General features: G+C 41.5%; 2 protein-coding genes across 4 annotated transcripts; both read left to right on the top strand.

The window, feature by feature from the left end:
* The first annotated feature begins 62 nt into the window (after positions 1-62).
* LOC135117041 (WD and tetratricopeptide repeats protein 1-like) lies at positions 63-10844 on the top strand. Of its 3 annotated transcripts, none has more exons than XM_064035387.1 (11): positions 63-537; positions 612-723; positions 4427-4605; positions 4883-5084; positions 6202-6319; positions 6662-6771; positions 7025-7201; positions 8427-8554; positions 9058-9302; positions 9856-10015; positions 10361-10844. In XM_064035387.1, exons 1-11 carry the CDS (start codon positions 341-343, stop codon positions 10827-10829), a joined length of 2097 nt encoding a protein of 698 aa, XP_063891457.1. In that variant the 5' UTR covers positions 63-340; the 3' UTR covers positions 10830-10844. The 3 variants fall into 3 exon arrangements, with proteins under 3 accessions (XP_063891457.1, XP_063891456.1, XP_063891455.1); XM_064035386.1 differs by having other exon boundaries at positions 9853-10015; XM_064035385.1 differs by having other exon boundaries at positions 9841-10015.
* A 32-nt stretch (positions 10845-10876) lies between these two features.
* Positions 10877-13280, top strand: LOC135117159 (uncharacterized). Its single transcript, XM_064035640.1, has 3 exons — positions 10877-11143; positions 11679-11840; positions 12259-13280. The coding sequence occupies exons 1-2, from the start codon at positions 10877-10879 to the stop codon at positions 11838-11840; spliced, it is 429 nt and encodes a 142-aa protein (XP_063891710.1). The 3' UTR covers positions 12259-13280.
* The last annotated feature ends 2973 nt before the right edge of the window (positions 13281-16253 follow it).

The raw sequence follows: 16253 nt of genomic DNA, 5'->3' as shown, positions 1-16253 counted from the left end.
GTTTTCAAGTATAATGCAACAGAATTTATTTATTTCTAATCACCATAGACTAAAAGAAACAAATTGCTGGCAACTCGGTGACAGCTGTTTGACAGCTCCACTTTTATTTTCGTAAGAAATACCTTCTCTTCGCGAATAAAGCTTTTTGTTGATTGTATTTGTTTGTTCATTGTGTATTCCGCATTGAACTATTAACTATTTTTGTGTATATATTTGTGTACGCCACATAGTAATGTGAAGTAAGATGTGTAACACTATTAATAGATTGAGCCGCAGTTAGTTTGATGAATCGTCTGATTGTGATGGTTGATCAGACATATTGACGAGTTATTTAGCAACAATGGGCAGGAGAGAGGAGCCCGCTTGGGCCAGCGGCACCGTGGGGCTGGTGGCGGCCAGGGAGCGCGGGGACCTCGACAGAAAGTTTCAGACTCGGCTGACGGTGACTCGGCCTATGATCGACAGATTGGGGCTCGAGAAGGAGCTTCACGGACATATGGGATGCGTTAATTGCTTGGAATGGAACCACGACGGATCGTAAGTACTGCTAAATGAGTAGTCATCAACTTTGTATTTGTAACTTGGTACAAAACTCATGAATATAATTATAGAATACTGGCATCAGCATCAGATGATCTCCACGTAATGCTGTGGGATCCTTTCCGCTACAAAGAGCTTATGAACATATCTACAGGACACACTGGGAACATATTCTCTGTAAAGGTGAGTCTGTACTGCTAAATACCTAACAATGTTATGTATTACTCACACCCCTAACCTATTTTACACAAAGTTCAGCTTGTTAATCACAATTTCAACAGTAAAATGCTATAAGTACTGTATTAATCTTTCTATCTGATGTCTATCAATGCTAATTACCATTAGAATAATATAAATCTTATCAATAAATTATATCAACTATAGATGTAAATAAACTTCCATTAAAACAAACAATGAGTCTACAGCTTTTTATTGTAAGTACTTAAATTATAATGCAATGTTGTGTAATATGTTAGCTACTGCACAGTACTTAACAATCTTATTTGTTCTGTGGTTAGCCATGTCTATGTTCAGAAAACTTTACAAATGATGAGGAGAAAACAATTGAATAAGCTTATTTCTGAATAGAATCCACTTGGAACTTGAAATACACCTGATAAGAAAAGAGATGATTCCTTCTCATGTAATTGGGATCCATTTGAGAAGAAGGCCTTTGAATTAGTTTGTAGGAGGAAATGCTGGAGAACTACTTTCCATAATGGAGTCAACTATAGCCTATGTTCTTTGTCAGGCTCTAGACTATCTATATACCAAATGTCATTGGTCATGTTTGGTAATTATGGTGTGAAAATCCGAAATGCAGAGAGATTTATATTTGGAAATAATTTACATACATATAGATAATCAAATATGATATTTAAATTAAAAATATACCTACAGAAAACATTACCAATGGTTTAGAGCTTAAAAGACTCTCTCTTCTCTTTTTATTTGAAATCTGTTCTCATAACCTACATAGTTGTTTTCATGATATAGTGACTTCACACTGATAAAGGAATGATTCATCATGACCTACACATCTCTGTCTTGATTTTTTACTGTCAACAAGTAGGCTAGACTTGTTTATTTATTGTTATTATTCATATTACAACTACATATTGTTTACTCAGCTACATCTGGTTCGACTGGTAGCAGAACCAACATAATTGGGAAAAGGCTTGGGAGATGAAAAGTATTGTTTACATGCAAAACATATTTATGTCCAAATATGATAAACATGTTCTAGATATCCTGTTTAAGAATATTGGGAAGTTAAGCAGTACTTATCTATAGTTGCAGCAAGAATGCTGCGCTATAATAGCAAGGTACTATCAATAATATGATTATGCCAGAAAAATGCAAACTTTGTGTATAAAATTATATAACTAAATATAACAAGAACAGTGTTTCCCATCATATAGGTATAAATTCTTTCATGTGAACCTAAACTTAATAAAACAATATTATACATTTTTGTAAAGTTGAACAAAAGAATGGTTAAACAATGAAGTATTTAGGTCATCCATTATCTGTTGGTTAATCATAGAATTCCACAGATACCAAAAATTACAAGTCATGGTGACGGGTTTTTAATGCTGTGCGGTTAAAGTAAATTGTAGCATTAGAACAAAAATGTAAATTCAGTTAGTGCTTCATCAATTATGATAATGAGAAGTTTTGATCTGATTATCAGATCCTGGATGTGAGAACCAGGTGGAAGTGTTTGCTACTTCGAATCTTATAAGCCATTCATATTTGAAAATTATGACTTTACAAAGTAAGAGGCATCCTAGTAGAAATAACAAAAAATGTGTGAGGTGAACTTATTTTAGAAACTTGGATGGTCATGATATCCCAAGAGGTCATATGGAACTAAAAGTGTAATTATATCAATGATGCCATTGTTATTATCTATATAAATAAAAATGAATTGTTGTTCGTTAGTCTGATTAAAACTCAAGAACGGCTGGGCCGATTCGAGCTGATTTTGGTTTTAAAATGTTTGTAGAGGTTCAGGGAAGGTTTGAACGATACGAAGTTCGCGGGATCAGCTAGTTTTGAATAGATATATTATTTTGATAGTGGCTTCAGCTTTTATCTGCATACTGGCCATTTACAAATATATAGGAAATCACAATTTTTCTTTTGAGAATTTCTCAGTTGTAGATCCTTACAGTTATAGAGTTCTCAGCAATAAAAATTGCGCCTGGCTAATGGCATTTAAGCCTAGCTTTCGTAGGTACCAAAATAATTCGTAATACGAGATGAAAGTACTACATTTTAATACACATATCCCTACATCAATAATAATGTAATATAGGCCGTGTCACGCGCATGCAGAATTATTACAAGACTGATTGATCTAACAATAGCGTGTCAATTGTTAATACATTAGTTACTATTCAAAACCAATTGTGTCTTCGATACCAATTGTGGTTTTCCTTAGGGTGATTGTATACTGATCTTATCTGTGTTACTTGAGAGTCTAGTGGAGATTTTTAGGGAAAAAATCGTGTGCGTCACAATGGCGGGTGTCCGCTTTTCCGGCGGTTTTTTGTGAACTTTTGAATATCTAACTCTTCTGAAAATCGGTGTATCTTAATATATAGTACCTACATAACATGCTATTATAATTCTTTGCGAATAAATCTCGTCTATGGAGGATCTCGAATATGGAGGGCTGAATTCGGAAATGACCGTAACTCTTGTTGGGTCCCATATTCGCCATAAGAAATGGTATAGGTAGTGCATTTATAGACATAGCGTGAATGAAAAACTCAACGATCTTTACTATAAAACACACTTCAATTTGCAAGGGATTTTCATTTAAACATTTTCTCATTGTGTTTCATTAGTTGTGTCTATCCATGTAACGCATTCAGATAATAATAATATTTTTCTAACAACATATTCATTCATACTTATGTATTAATTAAGTTTGCAAGGCTTGTATTTGCGGGAGTGTGAAATCAGCCTTTATATTTGTTAGTGTTGAAATTTTTTTGTTATAATCGATATCATAATGGGTTTATGCTGTGAATTCGTGTCATTATATTTTGTGAGTCATGAATTTGCCATTATTAATTTTAGATTTGAATGGGTTTAACTTGACTAAATAGAATAGTATAGATTGGCCTAGGAGTTAAAGGGTTTTCGCTAGTATTCCATACGAAGTACCTTCATTCTTTACTTTAGCTCTTTACTTTTGCTTTATTTTTTACTTTTCCGGTTTTTATGCATATAAGAGAGAGAGAGAGAGAGAAAGAACAGGGAGATTAAGGAATATATTATTGACTATTTATATTACCCGTAGGTAACTGAAGTCTTGAGAAATATTCCGTAGTTGTTAACAAGTTAAATAACTTTGACACACATGTGACAATAACCCTTGCCAAAAAGTATTCCTAGTATTTTCTGGGCTAAGTGCCAGTTAGCTTCCCATTTATGGTGATATATGATTACCTAGTTTTTAATCTAGATAAGAGTGTAGAGACGTGGAGGGTCCACGAAGTAATTTTCTTTGGGCCTAATTTGCCCAAGTATAGAGCTTATTTAGTCTTCAAAAGTTAGAGTTTGGAGTCTAAAGTTACAGAACGGGTTTGACAGAAATCTTTACGGTGTATTGTGATGTCATGCGTTGTTAATTTTCTTGGTGTACAATAAACCATAATCTATCTATCTGTCTTTCACTGTTGCACAGTTAGACTATCCGCGAGTATAGGCTATATTTTAACACAGTATGGGAAGCACTCTCGGTACGCGAATCACTGTCATTTATATATGAGTTGTGTTAGCACCCATAGCAGGAGCTCATCAATAGTTTATCATGTGGCTAATTGAACCGACCGTGTGTAAAGGTAATATTTATGAATATGTTTGTCGGCAGTTCCTATCCCCGGACGTGATAGCGACGTGCGCGGCGGACGGCACGGTGCGAGCACGCGGCATCCGCTCCAACACGCCGCTGCTGGAGTGCGTGTGCCACTGCGCCCGCGTCAAGCGCCTCGCGACTGCGCCCGACAACCCGCACCTGCTGTGGTCTGCGGGCGAGGATGGACTCATACTGTGAGTTGTTTGGTTCTAACCCCCAACTCAAAATGGGGGGTGTTACAAGACGTCCTATGAGTGTGTGCCTTGATGGCCCCGTAGTAGTAGCCTGCGACATGTAACAATGTATTTTAAATACATAATGTATTTAGTAACTTGGCAATGTTTTATAGTTCCTTACCCAAAAGGGTAGAACAGAACCCCATTGCTAAGACTTTGCCGTCCAGTGATATGGAATTGAAATATTCATATAATGTTCACAGATGATCCGACTGACTTTCTTCTTCTTCCCCAGCCAACACGACCTGCGAACTTCCCACAGCTGTAACCCCGACTCGGCCAATGTTCTGGTGAACCTACTGAACCACCTCGGTCGTTACGCCGAAGCGAAGTGTGTGGCCGTCAACCCTCGGCGTCCCTACCAACTGGCTGTGGGCGCCAACGACTTCTATGTGCGGCTTTATGATACCAGGATGATCAAACTCGCTAGGTTACAGGTAAGACCCCCACAGATGTAAGTCAGACTCGGTCAATGTGCTCTTGAACCTACTGAACCACCTCGGTCGGTACGCCGAAGCGAAGTGTGTGGCCGTCAACCCCCGGCGCCCCTACCAACTGGCTGTGGGCGCCAACGACTTCTATGTGAGGCTGTACGATACCAGGATGATCAAACTCGCTAGGTTACAGGTAAGACACCCACAGATGTAAGTCAGACTTGGTCAATGTGCTCTTGGACCTACTGAATCACCTCGGTCGGTACGCCGAAGCGAAGTGTGTGGCCGTCAACCCCCGGCGTCCCTACCAACTGGCTGTGGGCGCCAACGACTTCTATGTGAGGCTGTACGATACCAGGATGATCAAACTCGCTAGGTTACAGGTAAGACACCCACAGATGTAAGTCAGACTTGGTCAATGTGCTCTTGGACCTACTGAACCACCTCGGTCGGTACGCCGAAGCGAAGTGTGTGGCCGTCAACCCCCGGCGCCCTTACCAACTGGCTGTGGGCGCCAACGATTTCTATGTGAGGCTGTATGATACCCGGATGATCAAACTCGCTAGGTTACAGGTAAGACTTCCCGCAGATGTAGGTAACTCGGCCAATGTTCTCGTGAAGCCACTGAACCGTCTCGGTTGGTCGTCACAACATACAACTTTGGGAATGCTGCCCCAAAGGTGTCTTGATCCCTCCAAAAACTTTATGTACTCTATCGTGATGTAATGATGCTAAGCGTCGAGATGTCAAGAGTTGGGAGACTAAGCTTCATGATTGAAAGCGTTGAGTCACCAAAATATTTTCCGTCTTACCACAAAAACTTTTAAACGCCAGTTTAAGACTTGTCTAAAAAAATGACAGATTATGACGTTGACATATGGTTCAATTTGCTGCCACAATTTTTTTAGACAAGTGTAAAACAGATGTTTAAGTTTTTGTAGTAAGGTCATTTAACTTTAACTCAGCGTATTGACGCTTGATATACCGATGCTTGGTGTCTTAACGCTTGATATTCTGGCATTCGGCGTCTAGTTTAGTTTATTTCCCTTTTTAGTCTTTCCAATGAAAATCCCACATATCATATACAGACCTGTATGTTTGGTAATTTGTGTCTGTCCAGGTGAACGCGCCGGCGTCTCGTCAGATGTGGGAGCGTCAGAACATGCGCTGCTCGCGCGCGGGGCACGGCGACCCCGACAACAACATCCCCCGCGCCGCCGTGCACTACTTCGCGCCCGGTAACTTTGTACCTTCCGCTTTACATAACAAGGATTTTAATTTGCTTCTTCAATAAGATTTTTCTGGAAAAAAAATATTTACACATTGAAGGGTTTTGACAGGGTTAAGAAATGGTGATTCTAATTAGTCCACATTTTACCGGCCAAAATATTGACGTGACTTAACACAAAATTTAATCGTGTTATATCTTCGTTGTTTCTTTTTTGTGAGAGAAAATAAAAAATACGTGTCCATTATTTTAAGATTATCCAAAAGACTGACAAATATTTTTTTTTGTCATCATGCCTATTGTTTTCTGTTTTTTTTTGCCCCTATCAATAACTTAATGTTACCTTCTTCAGGTCATCTCTCCATGGAGCCAAATGAACACACTTTCCCCAAGAAGGCGACCACATATGTCGCCTTCAGTAATGATGGCAACGAGCTGCTTGTCAATCTAGGTTCCGAACAGGTAACGTGTTCTCTAACTTCTTCAGTCTGATTTATTGATACATAATGTTGGTCTTTTCGACAGTTAAAACATGTGGTATACCTATTTCTTTCGCTTCTCAAAAAGTCTTTTTTTTAATTCCAGTCCATAATTCAAATTCATTCTATTGCGTATACCTGTAATAAACGATATGATATGGTATATACCGTTTTATCCGGTCCCCAGCTTGACCTTACCTGACCTGACTATGTTTAAGAAAGCAGTTTTGTTCCAGGTCTACCTATTCGACATAAACTCAGCGCGGCGTCCCGTCTTAGTAGAGAGCTTCATCATCCAACACAACCACGGCAACAGAGCCGGAGACCCCAAGCTGTCCCCGAGGAACGGCACCAACGGCACCACCCTGCCGCCGCCACACCTGCCCGACAGGGTGCGGCAGCTCAAGGAGATGGTGAGGACTGTGCTATATACTGCATGATATCATATCTATAGCCAACGGCACAACGGCACCACCCTGCCGCCGCCACACCTGCCCGACAGGTGCGGCAGCTCAAGGAGATGGTGAGGACTGTGCTATATACTGCATGATATCATATCTATAGCCAACGGCACAACGGCACCACCCTGCCGCCGCCACACCTGCCCGACAGGGTGCGGCAGCTCAAGGAGATGGTGAGGACTGTGCTATATACTGCATGATATCATATCTATAGCCAACGGCACAACGGCACCACCCTGCCGCCGCCACACCTGCCCGACAGGTGCGGCAGCTCAAGGAGATGGTGAGGACTGTGCTATATACTGCATGATATCATATCTATAGCCAACGGCACAACGGCACCACCCTGCCGCCGCCACACCTGCCCGACAGGTGCGGCAGCTCAAGGAGATGGTGAGGACTGTGCTATATACTGCATGATATCATATCTATAGCCAACGGCACAACGGCACCACCCTGCCGCCGCCACACCTGCCCGACAGGTGCGGCAGCTCAAGGAGATGGTGAGGACTGTGCTATATACTGCATGATATCATATCTATAGCCAACGGCACAACGGCACCACCCTGCCGCCGCCACACCTGCCCGACAGGTGCGGCAGCTCAAGGAGATGGTGAGGACTGTGCTATATACTGCATGATATCATATCTATAGCCAACGGCACAACGGCACCACCTGCCGCCGCCACACCTGCCCGACAGGGTGCGGCAGCTCAAGGAGATGGTGAGGACTGTGCTATATACCGCATGATATCATATCTATAGCCAACGGCACAACGGCACCACCCTGCCGCCGCCACACCTGCCCGACAGGTGCGGCAGCTCAAGGAGATGGTGAGGACTGTGCTATATACCGCATGATATCATATCTATAGCCAACGGCACAACGGCACCACCCTGCCGCCGCCACACCTGCCCGACAGGGTGCGGCAGCTCAAGGAGATGGTGAGGACTGTGCTATATACTGCATGATATCATATCTATAGCCAACGGCACAACGGCACCACCCTGCCGCCGCCACACCTGCCCGACAGGGTGCGGCAGCTCAAGGAGATGGTGAGGACTGTGCTATATACTGCATGATATCATATCTATAGCCAACGGCACAACGGCACCACCCTGCCGCCGTCACAAGTTGTATTTCAGAACTGTGATTGAATAATGATGTCTGTTTTCAGGCGAACGACTTCGTGAACAAGGGCAACTACTCGACGGCGGTGGAGCTGTACAACGACGCCATCGCCGCCTGCCCCGACTGCGCCATCCTCTACTCCAACCGCGCCGCCGCGCTCATGCGACGCGGCTGGTACGTACCTACTGCTCAGCACACTAGTGTGCATATAGTGTACCACGACGCCATCGCCGCCTGCCCCGACTGCGCCATCCTCTACTCCAACCGCGCCGCCGCGCTCATGCGACGCGGCTGGTACGTACCTACTGCTCAGCACACTAGTGTGCATATAGTGTACCACGACGCCATCGCCGCCTGCCCCGACTGCGCCATCCTCTACTCCAACCGCGCCGCCGCGCTCATGCGACGCGGCTGGTACGTACCTACTGCTCAGCACACTAGTGTGCATATAGTGTACCACGACGCCATCGCCGCCTGCCCCGACTGCGCCATCCGCTATCTAAATTATAAGGCTGCCTGCCTACCCAGTCAAACTTTATTATAGGACATATTTTATGTAAGACTTCCACATACTATAAGTGGGTTCTGTGTTTCTCCTAAATCGGACACCGATTATATCGGACGTGGGAGTTCAACCTTAAAAACCACTGTATAATCCTTACAAATTGTATCCACAGGTCAGGCGACACATACGCCGCAATAAAAGACTGCTACAAAGCTATAAAGCTGGACTCGTCCCACGTCAAATCCCACTTCCGTCTCGCCAAAGGCCTGATGGACCTCAAGCGAGCCCGAGAGGCACACGAGTGTCTCCTGTACTTCAAGGACAAGTTCCCAAGACATGCGACCAGCCATGCGGTGTTTCTGCTGCAGAAGGATATCAATGTGGCTCTTGAGAGTATGGAGACTACGCCCGATGAAGGTAGGATGTGGTTTTAGATTCATTAAGTTTTTAAGATTTAGTTAAAGACACATAAATGGTTAAAAAGAATTGTGAAATAGACGCTCGTTCCACTCTAAATTCATTGAATTCATTTAATTTCATGAAAATCTGTTAAATAATTAAGTTTTTTATGATTATAAAAATACATAGTGGATTTATAACTGAAATATGACGACATAAGTTTTCGAAATGTCAGTAAATTAAAATCATGGTATGCCAAATGAACCCTTAAATATAGACGCTTTATTAAACAGATTTTTATTTGTATTTTCGACAGCTCCTTTACGCACCAAATGAAACATAACGCACACTTATTTTTTCCTTTTTATGTACTCCCCTCATAAACTCCTTTACATGCTACCCCTATGTTCTTCCTTATGCATACCCCCTTCATTCCTTTAACGGATCCCATATCGGATGTATGTGCCCACAACCTTTTTTGATACCTGGATCCGCCCCCGAAATCATTTACGTTTTACATAATTACCACTTACGACACAAATTGTCTAACAACCAGTTGAAACTCCAGCAGCCACGGAATCCGAGGACAGCCAGCCCACCAGCGTGCTGGAGCGGCAGCTACGTACCGCCGCGCTGGACTACGAGCAGAGGTTCCTGGGACATTGTAACACTACTACTGATATTAAAGAGGCCAACTTCTTGGGCCCTGATGCTAATTATATTGCTGCTGGGTGAGTTATATTAATTATGGTGTTTGTGTATAGCAGAAAACAGCAGTTTATTTTTTTGGTTTTTAGCTGTTTCAATCAGGGTCAACCAAAGTATTTGACAGACCTACCTACCTACCTGGAACCTAAATGCGTTTCGTAGTACACATTTTTTCACAATATCATAAGCATAAAGTTGTAATGCCTGTTTACTCTTATTTTGACCTAGACAGTCAAAATCAAAATGCATATGTTATTCAAAAATTAACTGCGTAAATCACGATCAATTCATTTTCGGTCCCGCCGAGAGAACGATGACTGGCATCGAATCGAAACAAAAATGTTTACTTTGTAACTTTCCTGGTCCAGTTCTGATGACGGCAGCATGTTCATCTGGTGCCGCAAGTCAGGCAACATCATCCGCTGCCTTCGAGGAGACGACTCCATCCTGAACTGCATACAGCTGCACCCCTCCATGTTCCTGCTGGCCACCAGCGGCATCGAGACCGTCGTGCGGCTGTGGAGCCCTAGGCCTGAGGTGTGTATACATCCTCCACTGCATACAGCTGCACCCTCCATGTTCCTGCTGGCCACCAGCGGCATCGAGACCGTCGTGCGGCTGTGGAGCCCTAGGCCTGAGGTGTGTATACATCCTCCACTGCATACAGCTGCACCCTCCATGTTCCTGCTGGCCACCAGCGGCATCGAGACCGTCGTGCGGCTGTGGAGCCCTAGGCCTGAGGTGTGTATACATCCTCCACTGCATACAGCTGCACCCCTCCATGTTCCTGCTGGCCACCAGCGGCATCGAGACCGTCGTGCGGCTGTGGAGCCCTAGGCCTGAGGTGTGTATACATCCTCCACTGCATACAGCTGCACCCCTCCATGTTCCTGCTGGCCACCAGCGGCATCGAGACCGTCGTGCGGCTGTGGAGCCCTAGGCCTGAGGTGTGTATACATCCTCCACTGCATACAGCTGCACCTCCATGTTCCTGCTGGCCACCAGCGGCATCGAGACCGTCGTGCGGCTGTGGAGCCCTAGGCCTGAGGTGTGTATACATCCTCCACTGCATACAGCTGCACCCCTCCATGTTCCTGCTGGCCACCAGCGGCATCGAGACCGTCGTGCGGCTGTGGAGCCCTAGGCCTGAGGTGTGTATACATCCTCCACTGCATATACTGAAATTTATGTATATACCCTATGTTCTCTCTTATGTACATCCCCTATGTTCTCTCTTATGTACATTCCCTATGTTCTCTCTAATGTACATCCCCTATGTTCTCTCTTATGTACATCCCCTATGTTCTCTCTTATGTACATCCCCTATGTTCTCTCTTATGTACACCCCCTATGTTCTCTCTTATGTACACCCCTATGTTCTCTCTTATGTACATCCCCTATGTTCTCTCTTATGTACATCCCCTATGTCCTCTCTTATGTACTTCCCCTATGTTCTCTCTTATGTACACCTCCTATGTTCTCTCTTATGTACACCTCCTATGTTCTCTCTTATGTACATCCCCTATGTTCTCTCTTATGTACACCCCTATGTTTTCTCTTATGTACTCCGCCTACTTACTCCCCTATTACTTATCTCCCCTTGTATACTCTCCTATGTCATTTTAAGTTGGTTTTTGTTGGTTGGTTTAAATAAACTACATTTTATACCAATTTTCCCTCACCCAGGATGGCAAAGAAGAGTCGCGTATAATCCGCGACGCGGGGTCGGCGGCGCAGGCCAACCAGCAGCGCATGCGCAGCGACCCGTTCGAGGCCATGCTGCTCAACATCAGCTTCGCCGGCGGCGCCGAGCGGGACCTGCACTCGCCCGCCTGCAGGCCTACTTAGGTAGGTAGCATAATTATAGTTTCATTTATGTAGGATTAATAGTTTTCGATATATGAATGTCCAAATGGTATGTACAACTGAACTGTCGTCATTTTTTTAGAACTTGTAATCGAAGTTCCTATAACAGATGTTCAATGATGATGCATGCCATACCAATCTAGCTTTGGGTGATGGGAAATGGATATGGTGTGGGTATATTTAGAGAATTCAAAATTCACATTTAATTTAACATCGAAAGAGAGTATGCATTATTGTGAAATGAAGGTAGACTAGGTAAAACTATAGTGCGAAAAACTGCAATAGTACTTAAAATCACAATGATAGATAATCATCGTCAAAAGACACTGAATTTATTTTGGTCTATTATAGGAAAGCCCACCCATCAATAATTTTAATTTGGGACAATTTTTCATTGCAGGTAACACCAGATAAATTATTAAACAATATTTATAGCGGTTAGGAGCGCGGGCGATAAGATACATTGTAATCATCAGTCGAGTCATTTGTAAATAGTTACTATTATATACATTATTACATATAATTATTAATACGGAGTTATCATTATTTTCCACCTTTTTAAGTTTTACTTTACGATTTTGTACTGCGTGTTAGAGATCCTACGTTTGTTAGGGTTTAGAAAAAGTAACAATGAAATACGCTCTCTTTCTGTCTAGTCGCTGGTTCGACTCCTGAACAAAGAAATGAATTTTATACAAGTTATTAAGATATACTTGTACGGGAAAATATGTATTTTCTAGCCTTGCTGTGTAGATTTATATTAATTACTGTATACAGCGTGTTGCAAAGATATAAATAATTGACAATCTAAATAGATTGAAAAATTACATACTGACTTTGTGTTAGAACATTATAGGCTAACTTTTTGTTATGTTTCGAGTCTTAACGTAGTTATTAAAAACACATGTTCGTGTTGACTAAAACAAAATATATTTGCTTCAAAAGGTTTGAGTGGTAAACATGTCTTGCTCAATTTGTCTCTAGTGCGTAGTACAATATCATTTTAGTTGTTTCCGTGTGCAAAGTATCGACAAGGTGCCAAGTTTGTTTTGTTTTTATTTCCACTTTTTGTATATTTTTTATGACGATGTCAATTCGGGGTTTTATAATAAAGCGTTTGTTTAAATTTATTTTTGGTTGTTATGTGTCAAAATAAAAATGGTGGCTAAGGAATCGATAGTTTACGGAGATATTTTGTATTTAATGTTAAAGAGACACTAGTGAAACTTATATTGGAAAATAATACATATTTATAATATATTTTGACATAGATATAGTTACAAGAACTGAAATATAATCATGAGTCATAGTCTATGGTAATCTGCTGTAAGGAGTTTGGTGAAGTGGGGCTGTGGCGGATGACGGCTGTCTATGGTAGTGAGACTAAATACAAGTATACTTTTAATAAAAGAACTCATTGAATATGTTTTGTTTAACTATTATTTTGTGTGGTCCTTCCGAACTACGTTACCTATATTTGGTTACCTTTTTCTTGTAGTACCTAATTCATCTTCTATTTAGCCTTTTACTTCCTACATATCTTAAGGGTGGTGTATATTAATTGCTACCGCTGAATAGCTTTCTGAATTACAACCTACACTCTGAATGACTGTCGGTCTGCAAATCCCAGTTGCCAAGTTGACTCTTGAAATTACTGACTGTTAGATCAAACTGCAAATCTACCTATTTAAGACGCAACGAATAGTTTCGTTCTATTTATCTTGACAAAGTCCTCTATGTTGTCACGGGAATAAAGCCCAAGATCATCGACAACATAAACGTCAGTTTTTTCTGATGAGAATAAGGAGTAAGTAGTAGGTGAAGCACAGGGATCAGGTATTCCAGATATGCGAAGTCTAGTGCGAAAAGGTTACTTTTATGCAAAGCTCCAAGCTTAGATAGTAGATGTCGTTACGTATTTCTTGAAATACTAATCAGACTTAGGTTTAAAATTCAATAAAACTAAGCGGTTTCATACTTCTAAACATAATTTATTTGGTGCTATTTAATTCAGGAAAATCAATTGCCAATCAATTATATCACATTAGTTAAGATTAATTTATGATATCAGCATAATGACAGAAACATACCCCACTCCAGTGCTAAGTGGGTGGTTATCACACAGAGAATTCTTCAGACAACTTAATCTTATAGTTTAATCATAGTACAAGTATGTAATCTAAAAGCTTTATATAGTAATCATAGTTAAACAGACTCGCCTTTTAGTGATAACAGTAAATTAATAAAGAGTACCTACATATATCGTGTCGTCTAGGTATAGGAACACTATAAATTAAATTATGTTTTGCATAATTGAATAATGTAGTTTACAATGACAATTTAACGTAGATAAACTAAGGGCCCATACACAATCTTACAACTAATTATCGCTCTATTAACGAACTTTTACTATACAAACATAAATGCACAAACTTATTATTTTTGGATAAATGTAAGTAATAGTACCTACTCTAAATAACACTTAAGTAAAGATACCAGTTTAGTCAAGGGTGCAATTTTAGCACTGTTAATAATTCATAGAACTATGATAATTACATAAGATTACAACAAATAGGGAATAGTCAGTTGCTGATCATAATCTATAATTTAATTCTTCTATCTTCTCATGAGGAACCTCGCAACTAGGAGTAGGAACTCTGCCCCCGTTGGCGTATGCGCACCGCCAACGGTGGTGGAGTTACCAGGCCCAGGTACGTCCGGAGAACTTTCTAGATCCTTCTAGAATACTCCAGAATAAACTGTAGGTCTTCTAGGAACATATTGCGTTGACGAAGGTTAGATTTTCTTCCGGTAGGTGGCAGTAGAGTTTGCTTCGCTGGAGTTGTGACTTGCTTGAATTTTGATGACAAGGTGAGGCCTGAAATGAGAAATTAATGGTGTTTGTTAATTTTTAATAATATTATAATGAGACACAGTTACCTACTAGAAACCTCTACGGGCTATTGCCTATCCGATATAGACGAAGTTGGGAACAGAACAGTTTGAAACGAAATGCGACGAATAGTTTAATACAGAGGGAAACAGTTATTTACGTAACTAGCGACCAGCCCGAGGCCTGCGACCGGATATGTATGGAGGCATATAGTAAGTTTAGGTAACTAAACCAAAAAATCGCTAGGTAGGTACGCTTAGATGAAAATAAGTGCAGAATTTTTGAGTTGGTTGCGGACGACAGAAATGGGGTAATGTCAGAAAGACTAATTTTCCAAATTAATCTCTACTCTACAAATGAATATTTAACATCTACTACACGCTGCTACAACCCGCATTACCCTCGCAATATTCCAGGAACGATTAGCTCTCTCCGTTGAGTAGACAAGACGACGCGGTCGGCTGACTTTACTATCACTTGATAACTACAAGATTATCGCTTACTGCAAGCGCACGATGTTAGCGTTTCAATGGTTAGATAGATGCTACGCTTTATCCAGAAACTGTCCGTTTGCCCGCGGTTCCACTACTACTGCCCGTACCGAGATGAAATAAAGCCTGTATGTTACTCAGGAAGAGTGCAACGGCGGATCCAGGGGGTAGGTCACAAGGTCATGACCCCCCCCTGGGCCAGGTTCAGGACCTAAGAGGACCAATAATTGAAATGGTTAAACACGATGTTTTATGTTTTTGTTATAAGATATTTTTTCTCCCGAGTGCATAGGTAGATACCTACATAGGTATAGGTAGCTCTAGCTCTATTCTTTATTTACTCTTTATCCGTACCCAAAAGGAGGAAACAGGACCCTGTTACTAAGAATCCGTTGTCCTTTACAATGTACTTAATCAGGTGCTTTTGTGTCGTAGGCTCAAAAAATTTCGCGCTCGCTGCGCTTGCGCAATATTATATATACCTTGTCTTGATAACTTCATAAGTCAAATATAGCAAAAAAAATATTAATGGAGTCCTCAAAAACAAAACAGTTTGCGCTTCCGACTGCTTGTTACTTTACAGAGCTTTTTAAAACTTATGAACATTTTGTGTCCCAAAAATTAAAAAATTTGCGCGCTCGCTTCGCTCGCGCAAATTTTTACAATTACGTTGTCTTGTCTCGACTTTCGTAACTTAAATCTGGCCAACAGTTTGAGCCTACAATGATTTGGAAACATTTTTTTAAGTCCTTTACCTACCAAAAAAGTGACTCTCGTTCGAACGTTCTTATTTATGTTCCTTGTAAAGTACTTCGATCAATATGTACTACTCAACATCTTTCAATAGATACATAGGTGGGTGATGATTGCACCCAGGCGCTACATGAGCTAGAGACAGCCCTGATCTCATGAACCCTTACCAATAGTAAGACAATTGAAGTTTTCACAGAAAATGTTATACTGTTGCTGCAATAAAAAACGTACGCGCCCTTTTCTGCGTACACAATACTT

Source organism: Helicoverpa armigera, chromosome 7 (assembly GCF_030705265.1).
Source record: "Helicoverpa armigera isolate CAAS_96S chromosome 7, ASM3070526v1, whole genome shotgun sequence".
In the NCBI taxonomy this organism is placed as follows: domain Eukaryota; kingdom Metazoa; phylum Arthropoda; class Insecta; order Lepidoptera; family Noctuidae; genus Helicoverpa; species Helicoverpa armigera.
The sequence above is the reverse complement of the archived record's forward strand: the minus strand, read 5'-3'. Positions and strand labels throughout refer to the sequence as shown.

What these genes read in the sequence shown, in the direction of transcription:
- LOC135117041 (XM_064035385.1), top strand. Translation starts at nt 341, where the DNA reads ATGGGCAGGAGAGAGGAGCCCGCTTGGGCCAGCGGCACCGTGGGGCTG. An exon ending in GGAACATATTCTCTGTAAAG is followed by an intron (nt 724 to 4,426) that starts GTGAGTCTGTAC and finishes GTTTGTCGGCAG; the next exon opens with TTCCTATCCCCGGACGTGAT. An exon ending in GCTAATTATATTGCTGCTGG is followed by an intron (nt 10,016 to 10,360) that starts GTGAGTTATATT and finishes TTCCTGGTCCAG; the next exon opens with TTCTGATGACGGCAGCATGT.
- LOC135117159 (XM_064035640.1), top strand. Translation starts at nt 10,877, where the DNA reads ATGTTCCTGCTGGCCACCAGCGGCATCGAGACCGTCGTGCGGCTGTGG. An exon ending in TGTGGAGCCCTAGGCCTGAG is followed by an intron (nt 11,144 to 11,678) that starts GTGTGTATACAT and finishes TCCCTCACCCAG; the next exon opens with GATGGCAAAGAAGAGTCGCG.